This window comes from Heloderma suspectum, chromosome 2 (genome assembly GCF_057233095.1).
Source record: "Heloderma suspectum isolate Gila_16-S chromosome 2, 16-S_ref, whole genome shotgun sequence".
NCBI classification, from domain to species: domain Eukaryota; kingdom Metazoa; phylum Chordata; class Lepidosauria; order Squamata; family Helodermatidae; genus Heloderma; species Heloderma suspectum.
In genome coordinates, this window is record NC_139459.1 from 48,757,870 (window position 1) to 48,777,494 (window position 19,625).

At 40.5% G+C, this 19,625-nt stretch overlaps 1 protein-coding gene across 4 annotated transcripts in view; it reads left to right on the forward strand.

The window, feature by feature from the left end:
• The window catches only part of CERT1 (ceramide transporter 1), a 130,170-nt gene extending 121,211 nt beyond the window's left edge, over positions 1 to 8,959 (forward strand). For all 4 annotated transcript variants that reach the window (XM_084833453.1, XM_084833451.1, XM_084833452.1 and 1 more), the window contains 2 exons: positions 4,098 to 4,234; positions 5,971 to 8,959. In XM_084833453.1, the coding sequence (XP_084689579.1) occupies positions 4,098 to 4,225 (128 nt within the window). In that variant the 3' untranslated portion in view covers positions 4,226 to 4,234; positions 5,971 to 8,959. The remainder of the gene's footprint in view (positions 1 to 4,097; positions 4,235 to 5,970) is intronic.
• Positions 8,960 to 19,625: the final 10,666 nt, after the last annotated feature.

A 19,625-nucleotide genomic window follows, 5' to 3' on the forward strand; every position in this document is an offset into this window, starting at 1 on the left:
AGCAGAAATAGACGTTTTTCTGGAATTCTCTTGCTTTCTCCATGATCCAGCGAATGTTGGCGATTTGATCTCTAGTTCCTCTGCCTCTTCGAAACCCAGCTTGTACTTCCGGTAGTTCTCGGTTCGCATACTGCTGAAGCCTAGCTTGTAGGATTTTGAGCATCCTGCATTGCTGGCATGTGAAATGAGCGCAATTGTGCGGTAGTTTGAACACTCTTTTGCATTGCCCTTCTTTGGAATTGGAATGTAAACTGACCTTTTCCAGTCTTGCGGCCATTGTTGAGTGTTCCAAATTTGTTGGCATATTGAGTGCAGCACTTTAACAGCATCGTCTTTTAGGATTTTAAATAGCTCAGCTGAAATACTGTCATCTCCGCTAGTTTTGTTGTTAGTAATGCTTCCTAAGGCCCACTTGACTTCACTCTCTAGGATGTCCGGCTCAAGTTCAGTGACCGCACTATCATGGCTATCAGGGACATTCAGATCTTTCCTGTATAGTTCTTCTGTGTATTCTTCCCACCTCTTCTTAATCTCATCTGCTTCTGTGAGGTCCCTGCCTTCTTTGTCCTTTATCATGCCCGTCTTTGCACAAAACGTTCCCTTGAGATCTCCGATTTTCTTGAAGAGATCTCTACTCTTTCCCATTCTGTTGTTTTCCTCGATTTCTTTGCATTGTTCATTTAAGAAGGCCTTCTTGTCTCTCCTTGCTATTCTCTGGAACTCTGCATTCAGTTGGATATATCTTCCCCTTTCTCCCTTGCTTTTCACTTCCCTTCTTTCCTCAGCTACTTGTAAAGCCCCATCAGACAGCCACTTGGCTTTCTTGCATTTCTTTTTCTTTGGGATGGATTGAGTTGCTGCCTCCTGAACAATGTTACGGACCTCTGTCCATAGTTCCTCAGGCACTCTGTCTATCAGGTCTAATCCCTGAAATCTATTCCTCACCTCCACTGTATATTCATAAGGGATATGATTTAGGTCATACCTGAATGGTTTAGTGGTTTTCCCTACGTTCTTCAATTTAAGCCGAAATGTTGCAACAAGAAGCTCATGATCTGAGCCACAGTCAGCTCCAGGTCTTGTTTTGACTGACTGTATGGAGCTTCTCCATCTTTGGCTGCAAAGGACATAATCAATCTGATTTCGATATTGACCATCTGGTGATGTCCATGTGTAGAGTCGTCTCTTGTGCTGTTGGAAAAGAGTGTTTGCTATGATCAGCGTGTTCTCTTGGCAAAACTCGATTAGCTTTTGTCCTGCTTCATTTTGTACACCAAGGCCATGCCTGCCTGTTATCCCGGTGATTTCTTGACTTCCTACTTTAGCATTCCAATCCCCTATGATGAAGAGGACAACTTTTTTTGGTGTTAGTTCTAGAAGGTGTTGTAGGTCTTCATAGAACCGATCAACCTCAGCTTCTTCGGCCTCAGTGGTTGGGGCATAGACTTGAGTTACTGTGATGTTGAATGGTTTGCCTTGGATTCGTACTGAGATCATTCTATCATTTTTAAGATTGTAGCCCAGTACTGCTTTTCCCACCCTTTTGTTGACTATGAGTGCTACTCCATTTCATCTAAGGGATTCTTGCCCACAATAGTAGATATGATGGTCACCTGAATTAAATTCGCCCATGCCTGTCCATTTGAGTTCGCTGATTCCCAAGATGTCGATGTTCAATCTTGCCATCTCATGTTTGACCACCTCCAGCTTACCTTGATTCATTGATCTGACATTCCAGGTTCCTAAACAATATTGTTCTTTACAGCATCGGATTTTCTTTTCACCACCAGACACATCCACAGCTGAGTGTCCTTTCGGCTTTGGCCCAGCCGCTTCACTCTTTCTGGCGCTACTTGGAAATTCCCTCTGCTCTTTCCCAGTAGTATATTGGACACCTTCCGACCTGAGGGGCTCATCTTCCGGCATCATATCTTTTAGCCTTGTGATACGTTCCATGGGGTTTTCTTGGCAAGAATACTGGAGTGGGTTGCCATTTCCTTCTCCTGTGGACCACATTTTGTCAGAACTCTCTGCCATGACCTGTCCGTCTTGGGTGGCCCTGTACGGCATAGCTTATGGCTTCACTGAGTTACGCAAGCCCCTTCGCCACAACAAGGCAGTGATCCATGAAGGGGAATATTTATATTTATTATAGTTATTAATAAATATAACTAGTAACATTATCCAAAACATATTGTGGAGATAACAAGAGCAAATTGAAAGCCGGTATAGAAAAGAGCAGTAACTTATTATTAAAGAGTAGTAACTCTTTTGGCCACAGTGTGTCACTGTGAAGCAACAAAAACTGTCCCACAGTTTCTGCTTCAGAGAAAACTAACCTTATTAATTGATATAATTTGTGAAGACAATTGTATTGGTTGGGAATTGCAGTTCAAAGCATCAGGAGGGTACCAGGTTGGAGAAGGCTGTTGTACATCCTTGTCAGGAGCAACGCATGTGTTTTGTCACACAAATACCATGGCAATCTGAAGGAACATGACCAGGATGGGACTTTCAGCCATATGTGTTATGTGCTGCCAAATAGACTTGCACACTCTTTGCATAAGATACTCACACTAGATGCACACGATCTACAGAGAAGTGACATTCATGTAGGAAACTTGTCTCTTGTGAGGCAGCCAATGTGTTGTGGGGGCTCTAGACACTGTGAAGTGTATCGCCACCATGCCAATAGCCACAATATGTATAAAAGAATAAGGAATGGGAATATGGGCCCAAAACTAAACTTTGGGGCATCCCAGACCATACACACAAATCACCATGGGAGTGTCCTCTGAGTGGCAAACCATCATGTCTGGCCCAGCTCTTCATTTGGGCCCAGGCCACTTTCAAATGTGTACATTTCTGGCACTGTCAGAAGCCCCAATATATCCTTGACAATATCATGTCAGGAAATATTGTTACGAACTTCATACATTTGCATGTAACTGCAAATTGTGGGTTAATTAACCCACGATTTGCTGTGCATGAGTGGGAGAAAGCAGGCCTGCAGTGCAGTGCATCAGATACTTCCACTTTCAATCAGCAATCTGCAATCACCCAGGTCATAGGTTGAGCATGATTTGTGAACCCAAAGCACTGGGTTGTTTAGGGACTTAACATCTCAGTGGTTAACTCATGGTTTGCTGGGTTAACCACTGGGTTGTTTAGCCCCTAAACAACCCAGCACTCCGAGGTCACACATCATGCTCAACAACCTATGATCGAGCTGATCATAGGTTGTTGATTAAAAGCAGGAGGGTGTGCAAGGCAGTGCACTCACGCACACTTGGGCACAGCAAATTCTAGGTTAACTAACCCTCATGCAAACTGGGTCATTGTAACTGTAAGAAGGCATGCAGAGTTCTATGAAAGTGCTACAGTACCACCCTTACTTGCACTGCTGTTTGCTGCCATGATGGAAACTGTTTTCAGATAAAATTTAATTTGAATAACAGTAGTGACATCATATACTTCACAGAGAGAGCTTATGCCATAAACAGAACAAATATTTAGATTTCCAGTTGAAGCTTATCCATAAAATGGGCACATGAAGGTGATAATATTTATGTCCCATAAATGCATGTCTCATACAGTATTAATTTGCACTCATAACCAAGAAGTTTGCACATTTATTTGGGGGTTACTAATGCATGGTAATATTAGGTCAGTGAGTGATATAAAGTTATATTTAAAAAGAGTATCTTGCATTATTTAACATCTTGCATGCATGCTAGTGAACTACTTGCAAACATATTATAGGATTGTACAATAATGCAAGGACTGTTATTCCTGACAAATTTGCTAAACTATCTGAACTCAAAATCTTATTTAAAATATTTGGGGTTAAGGTAATCTTTATTGTATAGTGCTGCTCTCAGTTTCTGTGTTTGAGTATTGTATTTAAATGTATATAGTTTGACATGGCCTAGAGGCAAATTGATGAGTAACTTCCTTTATGCCAAGAGATAAAGCATCCAGTCTTAATGGAGTTGTTCATTCTGCATTAAAAATGTCCTTTTCTAGTAGCATTTTTACATATGCAATGTCACCTTTTTTTTTTTAGAGTAACAAATGACTCTCATCTTTATTTGCAGTGAACCCTGGGGGTTGGGCACCAGCCTCTGTATTACGAGCAGTTGCAAAACGAGAGTACCCCAAATTCTTGAAGCGGTTCACATCATATGTGCAAGAGAAAACAGCAGGAAAACCTATTTTGTTCTAGTATTAACAGGTATGTAATACTTGCATAAAATATATGGCAAAGCCTAACCTTTGCCATATATTCTTGTTGCCGTTTTAGGCAACCATTGTGTAGTTAAGGTATACTGAGATCCTTCAAACAAAATATCATTTAGAACTTGATTTTAAATGTTGCAGTACGTTCCACCTTACTGGAAATCTTTCTGCTAGTGGATCAACAATTTGTAAATATGTAATGCAGAGCTTTCCAAACTTTTCATGTTGGTGACACACTTTTTAGACATGCATCGTTTCGTGACACGGTAATTCAGTTTTACTAGCAAACCGGAGGTTAAACTAACCCATTATAAGAGATATGGACACATACATAAATTGTAATAACAAAATGTATGGGGATAGAACATATCTCATGAAAATCTTTCATTTATATTTTTTAAAATATATGATTTGTAAGATAATAACATACATTGTTGTCATTTATGAGTAACAGTATGTAAATATGTGCAAGAAAATGTGAAAAATAAACAAAATTAACTAAAGTATTTACAGTACATATTAGGACACATAGGCCCAGGTAGGAACTCAGCTGCAGAAACACATGAAGTAGAGAAGCAAAAGTCCAACAAAAATGGTCTAAATATATATGTCTCACTACAAGGCTATATTGCTATAAATATTTGCAATGCCTATGTCCAGAGTCCACTTCCAGCACTCTCTGGTGGTACACTGCCGGTGGGTGGTTAATCCACAATTACAGCAGAGTAAAAATAAAAATAAATGGCAGAAATCAAATTATGAGTGCCACGTGGTGGGTGGCTTGCTGTTTGCCACATTGGGTTTGAGAGGGTGGCCTCCCGTCAGCCAGCAGCAGGTGGGTTGACTGGGTGACAGCCTGCAGCTGCGCTCGCCTGAGTGATTGGGAGCACACTGATTCTGAGGCTTCTGGCCTCCACTGAGCTCCGTTCTGACTGGCCAAGATGGCGGACAGCCCACTTGGTGCAGTCCCAGTCCCAGGCGGCGTTTCTGCCCGCGTGCTGGGCTGGCTGTGCAGAAGTCCGCGAAGGACGTGCTCAAAATCTCACAGGACTGGTGGCCGCTGTCACTTCTCCATGCCAGCGTTGGCCAAGCTCTGCTCCCAGGGCGGCGCCTCCCCTCCCCTCTCTTCGCCCCCGCGCCTCTACCTCACCGTACTGCTCCAACACCACCAACCGCATGCATCCTACGTCAAGACACCACATGATCCTAAAGCAGCTAATGTTAAAGCAGCTAAGCCTTAGCTGCTTTAACATTAGCTGCTTTAGGAAGTTCCGGGGGAGGGGCCAAGGGAAGCAAACGCGAGTAAGGGAGCTCCACGGTGCCCTTCCGCACAATTTTCTGCATTTCACGTGACACACCTACACACTGCTGCCAACACACTAATGTGTCGCGGCACACAGTTTGGAAAGCTCTGATGTAATGGCTAGTGCATGCTTGTCATTTGCCTGATAATCCAGGATGCAATTTCAGTATTGCGTTCCAATGTCATCTCTCCTTTTGGTCCCTGTTTGTGGGTGTCGCTTTTTCTATTATACATTCAAAGCCTGTTTTAATTGCTTTAAATAAGGAATATCTTAATTCTGAACTGACTTATGAAACCATGAATGGGAAATATAAGACAATATAGTGTTTCCATATTGTCATATTTTATAGCTTTTACATTTCATAGCACTATCCTAGCTTTTGGTGATGGTGGTCAGAATTGAAACTTTCATCCATTTCCCCACCTAGTGATTAGAACAAGGCTGTGTGAACATTCCACATTGGAGAAATGAACCAAAATGAATGCTCCAAGCTGGAACGTAGGATCTACAGTCTTATGGCCCAAGTCCTGGATTCTGCACTCAACTGAAGAAATACTGCAATGCCATGAAGCTGAACTTTCACTGTCTTCTGCTAGCTCACTTTGCTGAATTGGTGTGTAATTATAAAAATACATGTGTTGATACATGTATATGGCTCTACTTTATTTGCTTGCTTTAGAGGAGAAAAATACAACTTTGGGTAACCAACTTGGTTTATTGCTTTAACTTCTGAATAATTTGAAAAGCTTTTGTTTACTGTGGAACTTCATAAGACATGCTTACAGCTTCTGCTTTTGTGTATGTTTAAAAAGCACAAAGGACAAATGCACATATAGCATACTGTATGTGCTTTATATACACAAAAAACCTGTGTGTTATAACATTTTTCTTCAGGTTTTCAGTAAACTCTGCATGTCCTTCCAGAGCAGATTTGTGTTTGCTTTGTATAATCATAGTTCATTGCTGCTGGTTTCTATGGTAAATCATCTTATGTAAAATGTCTCTGAATATGTGAGGGCTGTTAAGATCCTTATGACTTTGCCTTTTCTATGGTCTTGCTCCTATGAAGATCTTCTGGGTTCTGATGGAGTAGGTATGAAAAGCTTTATTTTATTTTTTCCAGATACCTTTATATTTCTATTGTATTTTTTAGTTGTGTGATATGTGCTACAGAAATTTGGTTCTTAAACGTGATCCAGAAATTTCGTAATAGATACTGTACAAGAGGGCAGGACTGACAAGAAAAAAAGGTACAGCAGCATCTTGCCCAAGCTGTGTGTAATGGGCTGCTTTCTTGCAATCAGATTTCCTGAAGCTGCAAGAAGTTGTATTTATTGAAGAAAATTGGACTATAGAAGATAACATTCCCAGTCTTGAAGAAAGAGCAAATATGCTGTTTTCTGGTCCTGCATGTTTGTTTTTTCTGTTTAATAAAGCTGTGCTATGAAGTTCATATATAAAACCTTTCACACAGGTAACATTTGCCCCCACCCTGTACTGTAAGATGTAAAGATCCATAAAACCTAAAATTCAAAGTTCCCCTTAGTTGCTGTGAGAACTTAACTGTCAAGGGCCTGCCTGCCTTGAATGCCAAGAAATAACATGTAGGGTGAACTGTGAGAAGAGACTGGTGGCCCTTTTGAGTTGTGCTGTTGGTGGTTGTGCTGTTGTGCCAACACCTTTTGACTTGGTGGTTGTGCTGCTAAATGGAGATTGAGATGACTTTTTTTAGCTGTTAGACCAGCTTGTGTATATAGAGAGACAGACAAGATTTGGATATATTTTTGAAAAGAAAGCAGAAAGTCTTATTTCGTATAGAGTAGGTGATGCCTGAAAACGAAGACAGTACTTTTTAATTAAGATGCAGCTAATGAAAATCTTTGGGGTCGGAAGCAAATTCTTTCAGGTATGGCTGGTGTGTCTTCGGTACGCTATGGTAGACATGCTAAGGTTGATTTATGCACATGCACGCAGATTTCATGCTTTTTAGTCTCCTTTATTTGCCTTTCTCTAAATAATGTGCATGGAATATGCCTTATTACAGAATAACTCTGATCATGATTTGAAAATGTAGAAAAGTGCCTATGGGAGTAATGCTAGTAAGGCAAATAAGATGGGAAATTAGATGTGTTTACTATATCACCAGTAAGCATTTTATATACAGTTTCTTATACCTCAGATGTGTTTAATCTTTTTACAATCAACTGGAAAATATATTTGTTCACCATAGCCACTGATGGGAACTTCCACCACAAAATAATGCTTAGACCCTGGACACAAATTTAACACTTTGCCATTTCTGGTAACGATCATGGAACACATGCAAGTAACTTTAATTTAATTAGATAGCTTTATTTTACAAAGAGATGGAAAGTTTACATAGCAGTATATAAATCTTAGTATCATTAGTTGCATTTGCACTAAATGTGATGTATTTTGCAATTCTGTAAATAAAAATTACACTAAAGATACTATTTGTAAAGAATACATTCTACTTTTAAACAAGTGGTGTCACTTCATTAGAGCTAGTCCTGCCCAACTGATCATCAGAGACTTCTTGGAGTATCTGGCAAAAGCTAAAAGCAGCATGGAAGTGTTTCCCAAGAAGCTGAAAAGCTTGGTCAGTACATGTCAAGTAGCTGTTGTGCCCTTTCGGAATAGAACTTTTTTTTTTACCCCACCTTTTGGTTGGCTCCTTTAAATTAGTCATTCTATCTATCTGATACTCATTCTGCCAATCAGTGTCCTCCTTTGCCTTTGGTAACTGATGAGCAGACACTCCAGCCCCTTTTATTTACTTTTGTATGAACTAAACTGTAGTTAAACTCTGTGGATGCAGAGCCATCTCCAAAGGTGGCTCCATCTCCTCAACAGCTGTTGTTGCCTTGAAAGCCTGAATCTGCCACCACAAAAAATTATTTCTATCAAATGCTGGACTTCACTCCTTTTTGTTTAGTTGTGGGGGAGAGAAGGAAAAGGGCTGTTTATTTCGACCTAATTTTTAAATCCTTTTTCTTTATTTTTTGCAGCCTTGGGGTGGGGTGGGGCAGGGAGGGAGGAATACTGTTTCACTTTGAAAGAAGTTGCTCTTATCTTATTGGGCTGAACAGGTTCATAAGAAGTTGTACTGGTTCTCCTTAATCAAACTGTCAAGTCAAATTTTCACTGATCTTTTTGTCAACTGTTGTATAAATGAAGCTGTATTTGAGTTGCCACTGCTCATCTACATACTCAAAACATGAATCAGTTTTTAGAGTTTCTTGAGTGTGTAGAGTGTGACTGTTCTATAATAGCTTTATGATCCTGTTAACTTTAAAAACAAACAACTAAATGGAGTTGGCTCTTCCATGTTACAATCACAAATTTAAAAACCAGTATTTAAAAGTGAAAAGTATTAAAAGATATTATAAACACATTTCTGCTTTGTAGTTATTTTTAATAGTGTGAAGTTAAATTTGTTCATAGTACTACACAATAGTACCATTGTGTGGTAGTAAAAGGATACTATTAGTAGCTATTCTCTGTCTATACTGACAAGGTGGTTTAGAGTTTGTTAATAAATAGAGCTAGCAACTTCTATAGAGATCAGTTGTCATTTCAGCATTGCATATGGGTATGAGTAGTCAGCTTCTGTGTGTGCAATCCAACCACCACAAAAAATGGTAAGGTGGTGTGTGTGTGTGTGTACATGTGGACGCACACACACACAAAGAATCAAGTCTTCCTATATAAAATGGAAGGGGACATGTGTGAGAGGAAACCCAAAGCACATTCCTGCACCCCAATATATAGAGAGGCTGCAATAAATAATTGCTTGATCTGAAACGTATTGTGAAGATAAGGCTAAGAGAACAGTTGTTTTATGACCACTCACTTAGGGGCTATTGACTTTGAGCCAGATTACACATTTGAGAAGACACTTTATTTCCACTTCCCTGTTCCACATTGCCCTGCAGATCCTCCATGTAAACTAGATAGTACAGCCAACAGCCTTTTCTGCTACCACAATGACTTATTTCCTACCTGCTGTCACATACATGGTTGATCACTGGTAGCTGTTGGCTTTTACAACCTAATGGGGAAGGGCTACTGTGTGATCATAGAGCACATGCAGAAGGTCCCAGGACCAGTGAGCAGGTGATGGGAAATGCCTTAGCTTGAAAGACCAAACTCACAAACCGTCATAAAGGCACACTTTGTGCGGGTGCCACTGCACGCCTCTGAAATTGATTATTATCTGGGGCCTATCAGGCTCCATTATTACAGGTTTTTAAGAAAACTCTGAAGACCTATCTGTCTTCTTTGGTCTTTTCTTGATTGTGTTTTATTGGACTGTTCTTGGTTTTAGCTGCAATTGGATGTTAGATCTTAATACTATTCGGGCTGGATGTTTGTTACTGTTACTGATATTTATTGATCTCATTAATTTTTAATTATTGCATTTGATTTTATTAAGGAGACATTCCAAACAACTTTTGACAAAGCCCCTTACCAAAGGCTCCTTTCTAAAATCAATTTTGAATTTAAATTTCAACAAAACAAACATAACAAAAACAAACAATTAAAAGTATAACAACATGCTCTAAAGTCCTCAGTTTCCAATATTACAACATTTTAAGGGGGGGAAAGGAAAAAAGAATAGATTACACATAAACCTCAGTAAAAGCAGCCGAAATAGCCAAATATAAGCCCATTCTCAAGTGACACCTATATACCACTCTTTCAAATGTTGCTAGTGTTGTTAAGTCTTCAGTCCATTGCCTTATAGGCAGTGAGCTTTTATCCTTCCAGTATTGTGGTATCCCCTTCATGGATCACTGCCTTGTTGTGGCGAAGGGGCTTGCGTAACTCAGTGAAGCCATAAGCTATGCCGTGCAGGGCCACCCAAGACGGACAGGTCATGGCAGAGAGTTCTGACAAAATGTGGTCCACTGGAGAAGGAAATGGCAACCCACTCCAGTATTCTTGCCAAGAAAACCCCATGGAACGTATCACAAGGCTAAAAGAGATGACGCCGGAAGATGAGCCCCTCAGGTCGGAAGGTGTCCAATATGCTACTGGGGAAGAGCAGAGCGTATTTCCAAGTAGCGCCAGAAAGAGTGAAGCGGCTGGGCCAAACCCGAAAGGACACTCAGCTGTGGATGTGTCTGGTGGTGAAAAGAAAGTCCGATGCTGTAAAGAACAATATTGTTTAGGAACCTGGAATGTCAGATCAATGAATCAAGGTAAGCTGGAGGTGGTCAAACATGAGATGGCAAGATTGAACATCGACATCTTGGGAATCAGCGAACTCAAATGGACAGGCATGGGCGAATTTAATTCAGGTGACCATCATATCTACTATTGTGGGCAAGAATCCCTTAGAAGAAATGGAGTAGCACTCATAGTCAACAAAAGGGTGGGAAAAGCAGTACTGGGGTACAATCTTAAAAATGATAGAATGATCTCAGTACGAATCCAAGGCAAACCATTCAACATCACAGTAATTCAAGGCTATGCCCCAACCACTGAGGCCGAAGAAGCTGAGGTTGATCGGTTCTATGAAGACCTACAACACCTTCTAGAACTAACACCAAAAAAAGATGTCCTCTTCATCATAGGGGATTGGAATGCTAAAGTAGGAAGTCAAGAAATCACCGGGATAACAGGCAGGCATGGCCTTGGTGTACAAAATGAAGCAGGACAAAAGCTAATAGAGTTTTGCCAAGAGAACATGCTGATCATAGCAAACACTCTTTTCCAACAGCACAAGAGGCGACTCTACACATGGACGTCACCAGATGGTCAATATCGAAATCAGATTGATTATGTCCTTTGCAGCCAAAGATGGAGAAGCTCCATACAGTCAGTCAAAACAAGACCTGGAGCTGACTGTGGCTCAGATCATGAGCTGCTTCTTGCAAAATTTCGGCTTAAATTGAAGAACGTCGGGAAAACCACTAAACCGTTCAGGTATGACCTAAATCATATCCCTGATGAATATACAGTGGAGGTGAGGAATAGATTTCAGGGATTAGACCTGATAGACAGAGTGCCTGAGGAACTATGGACGGAGGTCCGTAACATTGTTCAGGAGGCAGCAACGAAATCCGTCCCAAAGAAAAAGAAATGCAAGAAAGCCAAGTGGCTGTCTGATGAGGCTTTACAAGTAGCTCACGAAAGAAGGGAAGCGAAAAGCAAGGGAGAAAGGGGAAGATATACCCAACTGAATGCAGAGTTCCAGAGAAGAGCAAGGAGAGACAAGAAGGCCTTCTTAAATGAACAATGCAAAGAAATCGAGGAAAACAACAGAATGGGAAAGAGTAGAGATCTCTTCAAGAAAATCGGAGATCTCAAGGGAACGTTTTGTGCAAAGACGGGCATGATAAAGGACAAAGAAGGCAGGGACCTAACAGAAGCAGATGAGATTAAGATGAGGTGGCAAGAATACACAGAAGAACTATACAGGAAAGATCTGAATGTCCCTGATAGCCATGATAGTACGGTCACTGAACTTGAGCCGGACATCCTCGAGAGTGAAGTCAAGTGGGCCTTAGGAAGCATTAGTAACAACAAAGCTAGCGGAGATGACAGTATTCCAGCCGAGCTATTTAAAATCCTAAAAGATGATGCTGTTAAAGTGCTGCATTCAATATGCCAACAAATCTGGAACACTCAACAGTGGCCACAAGACTGGAAAAGGTCAGTTTACATTCCAATTCCAAAGAAGGGCAACGCCAAAGAGTGTTCAAACTACTGCACAATTGCGCTCATTTCACATGCCAGCAAGGTGATGCTCAAAATCCTACAAGCTAGGCTTCAGCAGTATGCGAACCGAGAACTACCGGAAGTACAAGCTGGGTTTCGAAGAGGCAGAGGAACTAGAGATCAAATCGCCAACATTCGCTGCATCATGGAGAAAGCAAGAGAATTCCAGAAAAACGTCTATTTCTGCTTCATTGACTACGCTAAAGCCTTTGATTGTGTGGATCACAACAAACTGGCAAATTCTTAAAGTGATGGGAGTACCAGACCACCTTACCTGTCTCCTGAGAAACCTGTACGAGGGTCAAGAAGCAACAGTAAGAACCAGACATGGAACAACCGAGTGGTTCAAAATTGGGAAAGGAGTACGACAAGGCTGCATATTGTCACCCTGCTTATTTAACTTATATGCAGAGTACATCATGAGAAATGCCGGGTTGGATGAATCACAGGTCGGAATTAAGATTGCCGGGAGAATTATCAACAACCTCCGATATGCAGACAATACCACCCTAATGGCAGAAAACGAAGAGGATCTCAAGAGCCTCTTGTTGAGGGTGAAAGAGGAGAGTGCAAAAGCTGGTTTGAAACTCAACATTAAAAAAACTAAGATCATGTCATCTGGCCCTATCACTTCCTGGCATATAGAAGGGGAAGAAATGGAAGCAGTGTCAGATTTTACTTTCTTGGGCTCCAAGATCAGCGCAGACGGTGACTGTAGCCATGAAATTAAAAGACGCTTGCTCCTTGGGAGGAAAGCTATGGCCAACCTAGACAGCATAGTAAGAAGCAGAGACATCACCTTGCCGACAAAGGTCCGTCTAATCAAAGCTATGATTTTCCCAGTAGTAATGTATGGCTGTGAGAGCTGGACTATAAGGAAGGCTGAGCGCCGAAGAATTGATGCTTTCGAACTGTGGTGCTGGAGAAGACTCTTACGAGTCCCCTGGACTGCAAGGAGGTCAAATCAGTCCATCCTAAAGGAAATCAACCCTGAGTGCTCATTGGAAGGACAGATACTGAAGCTGAAGCTCCAATATTTTGGCCACCTAATGCGAAGAGAAAACTCCCTGGAAAAGACCCTGATGCTGGGAAAGACTGAAGGCAAAAGGAGAAGGGGACGGCAGAGGATGAGATGGCTAGATAGCATCACGGATGCAATGAATATGAACTTGAGCACGCTCCGGGAGAGAGCGCAGGACAGGAAGGCCTGGCGTGCCATGGTCCATGGGGTCACGAAGAGTCGGACACGACTGAACGACTGAACAACAACAACAATTGTGGTATCGGTCGTTTAGCAACCAGGAGGGAGCGAAAAATCCAGTTACACTGACCATGTGTTGCATTCCAAAAGGCAGGTAAATAATTTAAGAGAACATGTACATCAGTAAACATTAAAGAGCTTTTCAATACAAAGTTCATCCATATGATAACTTCCTCCCAAAAGAAGGCAACTATTAGGCATTTCCAGAACATATGAATAAAAGAAGTAATAACTGTATTACACCTTCAACAATTAGCTGAGTTTGACAAACTTTTGTTAAAGAGATGTCATAGAATCCAATAGACCCAAAAGAAGTTTTTGCTAAATAAGACGTAACTGGAGGTCCACAGACAGATACACATGCCAAACTGTCGGTCCATTGATTAGACAAAATAAGACATTTTAATTCCCTGTTCTATTCCTGCTGTAGATCCTGTGTATCATATTTACTCACTGATAAGTATGTATAAACGTGAATCGTGGGTTGATATACCCGGTCAGCTTCAATAAGTGTTTCCAATAGCAAAGGGGACTCCGAGGCATTAAAAGCGGCAGGACCATATCTAGATTGTAACAGAAATTTCAACTGCAAATACTGCCATTCAGCTATAACAGGCAAATCAAATTTATTTCGCAAAGTAGAAAATGGCAAAAACTCATCAACACGCAATAATTGATCCAGGGTAAAGATAATTTTCTCTGTCCAGGTCCACCACAGAAACTTTTTCTTTCCTATTCTTAAATCTAGATTTTCCCATAAAGTCAATTTGGCATGGGAAATTGGGTCAAACTGTAATTGGCGTGACTTTATACACCACGCATTTCTAACCGCCAATATTGTGAGAGGAGCTCTAGCGGCCTTAATATGCTAGGAACCTAATCCCCTCCGTTTGGAAGGAGGCTCCAGACAGAAAGATTCCAAAACTGACCAAGGTGGAAAGTCAAATCTATATGCACCAAAATTTAGTACAGGTCCACAGATAAGCATGACAATATGTAGTGAGATCCAGAAAGGCAAACTCACCTTCTTTAATTGGAAGTTGATTCCTTTTCACAGATATTCTTAGTGGAAAGGAACCCAAAATAATTTATGAAACAAAGCATTACTTTTTGGAAATATTTGCCAGGTATCCCAAGTAAAACATAAACAATTCAAAGTATAGTATTCGCCTCAAGTGTATTAACCTTACCCCATAAACTCAACTTTAAATATGCCTGTCTATCTATATCCAGTGAAATATCATTAATCAACTTGTTTACATTTAACTTAATAATTTGAGATATCTCTCTAGGGATAATTATTCCAAAATCAGTAATGAACGCTGGGCACCACTGAGATTCCCAGGTGGTTAATACACTAGAGTATACCCTATCTCCGGCATTATTTCCAACTTTGACTAATGAATTGAATAGCCAGACAAATCACCAAAAGTATTGATCAATTTCATCAAAACTGGGACTGACAACTGGAGTTTCGAAATAAACAGCAAAAGATCTTCAGCACAAAGGCTAATTTTGAATTCTAAACCAGCATTGCACAAATCCACAAATACTACTGTTTTGTCTAATAGCACATACCAGGGGTTCCAAGCAAAAGTCAAATATCAGTGGGGAAAGTTAATAGCCTTGTCTGGTGCCCCACCCAAGTAAAAAGAAAGCCAAAAATAAACTGTTAGTCCTTACTTTCACTCTTGGAGCAGAGTATAAAAATTTAACTCATTTCAAAAATTCTGTAGGAAAACCAGAATTAGTCAATGTGGCAAAAATATATTCCCTATGAATTTTGTCAAAGATCTTTTCTGCATCCAAGCAAATGATGGCTGCCTGATAGGTTCTTTCAGAGTTTAAAGCGACTAGACCAACAACTAATCTGAGATTATCAGCCCCCTGTCTGTTTTTAATTAATCCCACCTGGTCCAATCAAACCAATGGGGCAATAACTTGTTGCAGTCTATCAGCCAAAATTGCTGTTAATATTTTGATATCTATGTTAATGATATAGGTCAATAGTTCGCACAATAGGTATGATCTTTACCAGTCGTGGTAATATATGAATCGTTTAATGATGAAGACAGGGAGCCCGTCTCAAAAATATGGTTATAGAGGCAGTAGAGCTTTGGAGCTAAAAGGCTGGAAAATATTTTATACCACTCAATTGGGAATCCATCTGGACTGGGTGATTTCCCAGTATGCATATTCATAATTGCATTCACAATTTCCTCCAAATGCTAAGAAGCCAAAAGAAGCTGTCATTGTGAAGGATCTAAGCGTGGAAGATTCATGAAGATTAATCATGGAAGATTTAAAAAAAACTTCCATATCTTACTACCAGTGCTGTAAAGATCAGGAAAAAAAACTTAACATTGTGAGTTTATATCTATAGGAGAAGAATATATTTTGTCATTGTCATCTTTAATAGCTGAAATAACATTTTGATATTGATCATGTTTAAGACGATGTGCAAAGATCTTACTAGGACTTTCACCATTTTCCCAATATACCTGTTGTAAACAAGTCAGAGCAAATTTGAACTGCTGTGAAAGAATATTATTCAACTCATGCTTAGCGTTCTGCAGCTCTTTCTAAAGTTGTGCAGTAGGGGAAATGGTAAAGAAATTTCAACTTATTTAAAAACATCTGTTAGGAGGGTTAATTGATAAGAAGCATAGGCAATAATTTGGTCCCTTATGAAAGCTTTACTGGCTTCCCACTCGATGGCACATGAACCTACCATATCCTCATTAGTATTAAAATACTCTGTCAGTTCAGCAAACATCTGAGTTTTAAACTTCTCATTAAGAAGAGAAGCGTTAAGGCACCAAAGACCGGGGGCCCTTGTGGTGTCAGAAAATTGCAGCTCCAAACATACTGGGGCATGACCTGACACTACCATTGTGTCAATCTTGCAGTCCTTTATTTGGAGTATCATAGATGTAGAAACCAAAAAATAATCTAATCTAAATTTATGATGAACTGGTGAAATAAAAGTTTACTCTCTGTCAGCAGGATGTAAAATTCTCCAAGCATCAATTAAACCATATGCCGTCATGTAAGCTAGGAGTGCCAGCCTCATAGCTGCTTGGGTCTTAGGAGGAGGTGTACTCCTATCCAACAAAGGATTGAAGGCCTCGTTAAAGTCCCCGGCCACAATCAAATAATCATAAGCAGTATCAACCAATTTAGCAAAACAATCATGAAACATAACTGGAGAATCACTATTAGGCCCATATGCATTGATCATAGAAATTAATTTATCATATACTTCCCAACTAGGATTAAAAAAATCCTCAATGTCACAAATCACCCGTTGAACTAAAATAGAAAGTTGCTTATGAATTAAAATCGCAACCCCCTTACACCGTTTTGAAGTTTCTGAAGCATAAACCCCACTGACCCAGTCCTTTCACAACATGTCTCCATCTACAGCCATCAAATGGGTTTCTTGTAAATATATATATATACATACATACACATACACACACACACACACACACATATATATATATATATATATGCCGTATCAACATTATGCTCTTTTAACTTAGAAAGCACTCTTTTCTGCTTATTTACATTTTTGCAGCCCCTTGACATTCCATGAAGTCATGTTAAGCATTGAAAAAGCAAATGCAAATTATTTGCCCCTCCACCCGAACACATCTTTCCAGATTTGCAAAAAATAACTAAATTTGTATAGCATAAGTAGTATAATAAGTACATCCTTAATTTGCATTTTGGACTAACCATTTCAAGCATCATCAGAATAATCTTTATTATATGGAAACTGAGAAAACATTTAAAATTATTCAAAAGTATAAGTAACAATTGAAAATAAAAACATAAAAAAACCAAATAACCCAATTTCTGTGCAAATCTTTCATCTAATTCCAAAAACGAAAAATGCAAAAAAAAAAACACTAACCCAACCAAAACAACAAAATTAACAAAAACTAAAAATAAACACTTTTGCCTTCCGTTTGGGCCGACGTGCAACCACAGTGTTCGGCTAGGTCCCTCCCCCATATTGAATGCATGCACAAAGCAAGATTATGAACAAGCCAACTTAACCAGCAAGAAAGAAATAACAGAAAAAATAATTTAAAACAAAAGGGTATTTAAGGTAATATTTTATCTGGGTGTATATAGAACTTGGTAAAACTAAGTTTAATGTGACTATTAACATATAACATATGTTTAATCAAAATATGTAGACACTCTGTCTCTGTCTGTCTCTCTGTCTCTGTCTGCCTCTGTCTCTCTCTCTCTGTCTCTCTCTCTGTCTCTCTCTCTCACACACACACACACACACACACACACACACAGAATGTGTGTGGTTATAAGCATACCCAAAAAAAGAGGGAAGGAAAGGAACAGAAAAAGAAAATGAAAAAAGGAAGAGGTAATAGAATATGATGCAATTCTATTCTGATGCCCAGACTTGATATCAGAAAAGCCAGTGCAAAACCAAAGAAGACACGGAAATGCTGACTAACAACAACAAAAAACCTAGCTGAAAGCCAAATTAAAGAGCTGAGGAAGACAGATCCTCAGTTTTAATTTTGATGCCAGTGAGAAATGATCCTCACCAAACAGTCCTGAGCAAACTTAGCAGTCATGGAATAAGAGGAGAGCTCATCTTAACTGGCTAAAGAACAGAAAGGAGAGAGTAGGAATAAATTAGGGATGGTGGAGAATTCTGCCATGGACTCCAATGAGGAGTCCGCAGCGGAACGAAAGAATAACCTGCGCCACCCAGGGGAATCCGCACAGGGCCGGATCCTACCTTCTGCCGGCCATCCGCTGCCACCTGTCCCATCTGCTCCTGCCTGTCTTCGGATGCAAATGGCGTCTGGCGTAGCAGATGCCATTTGTGTCCCTGCTGTTTGCTGTGATAGGCTACGTAAATCTTTAGCCTATCACGGCACAGAGCAGGTACACAAATGGTGCCTAGTACGTTGGATGCCATTCGCATCCGATGACATGCAGGAGCAGACAGGACAGGCGGCAGTAGCTGGCCGGCAGAAGGTAGGATCCGGCCCCGTGTGGATTCCCCCAGGGTTTAAAAAGATTTACGTAGCCTATCACGGCAAACGGCAGGGCGGCAGCGGACGGACCTGGCCGGCAGCTCCGTGGACTTGCCACAGAGCAGAGCCAGCCAGGGAGGATTCTGGAGGGAGGAACGGATCGCCTCCCCCCACCCGCAGACCGCCCCGGTGGACTCTAAGGTGAGTTCCGTACACGCCTAGAATAAATGGTAAATTCTCCCAATGGTGGGATGTAAATAGTGGGGTCCCACAGGGATCTGTATTGCGGCCAATGCTTTTCAACTTGTTCATAAATGATCTGGAATTAGGAGTGAGCAGAGAAGTGGCCAAGTTTGCCGATGATACCAAATTATTTAGGATGGTTAAAACTAAAAGGGATTGTGGGGAGCTCCAAAAGGATCTCTCCAAACTGGGAGAATGGGTATCTGAATGGCAAATGCAGCTCAGTGAAAACAAGTGTAAAGTGATGCACACTGGGGGAAAAAATCCCAACTTCAAGTATAACCTGATGAGATCTGAGCTAGCTGTGACTGACCAAGAAAGAGATCTTGCGGTTGTGGTGGACAGCTCAATGAAAGTGTTAACCCAGTGTGTGGCTGATGTGAAAAAGCGAATTCCATGATAATTTATTTTTTTAATTTTTATTTTATTTATTTCATTTCTATACCGCCCAATAGCTGAAGCTCTCTGGGCAGTTCACAAAAATTAAAACCAAATGGCATACAATAAAACAATTTGAAATATATAGAACATTAAAACCACAATATAACAATACAATCATAATAAAACCTAGCAGCAGTGCAGGAATTTAAAATACAGATTTTAAATAGCAACGCTAAAAGTCTAGAAAGCTAAAATACTAAAATGCCTGGGAAAATAAAAAGGTCTTCACCTGGCGCCGAAAGGAATACAATGTAGGTGCCAGGCGAACCTCACTAGGGAGCTCATTCCAGAGCCGGGGTGCCACAGCAGAGAAAGCCCTCCTCCTAGTAGCCACCCGCCTCACTTCCTTTGGCAGGGGCTCACAGAGAA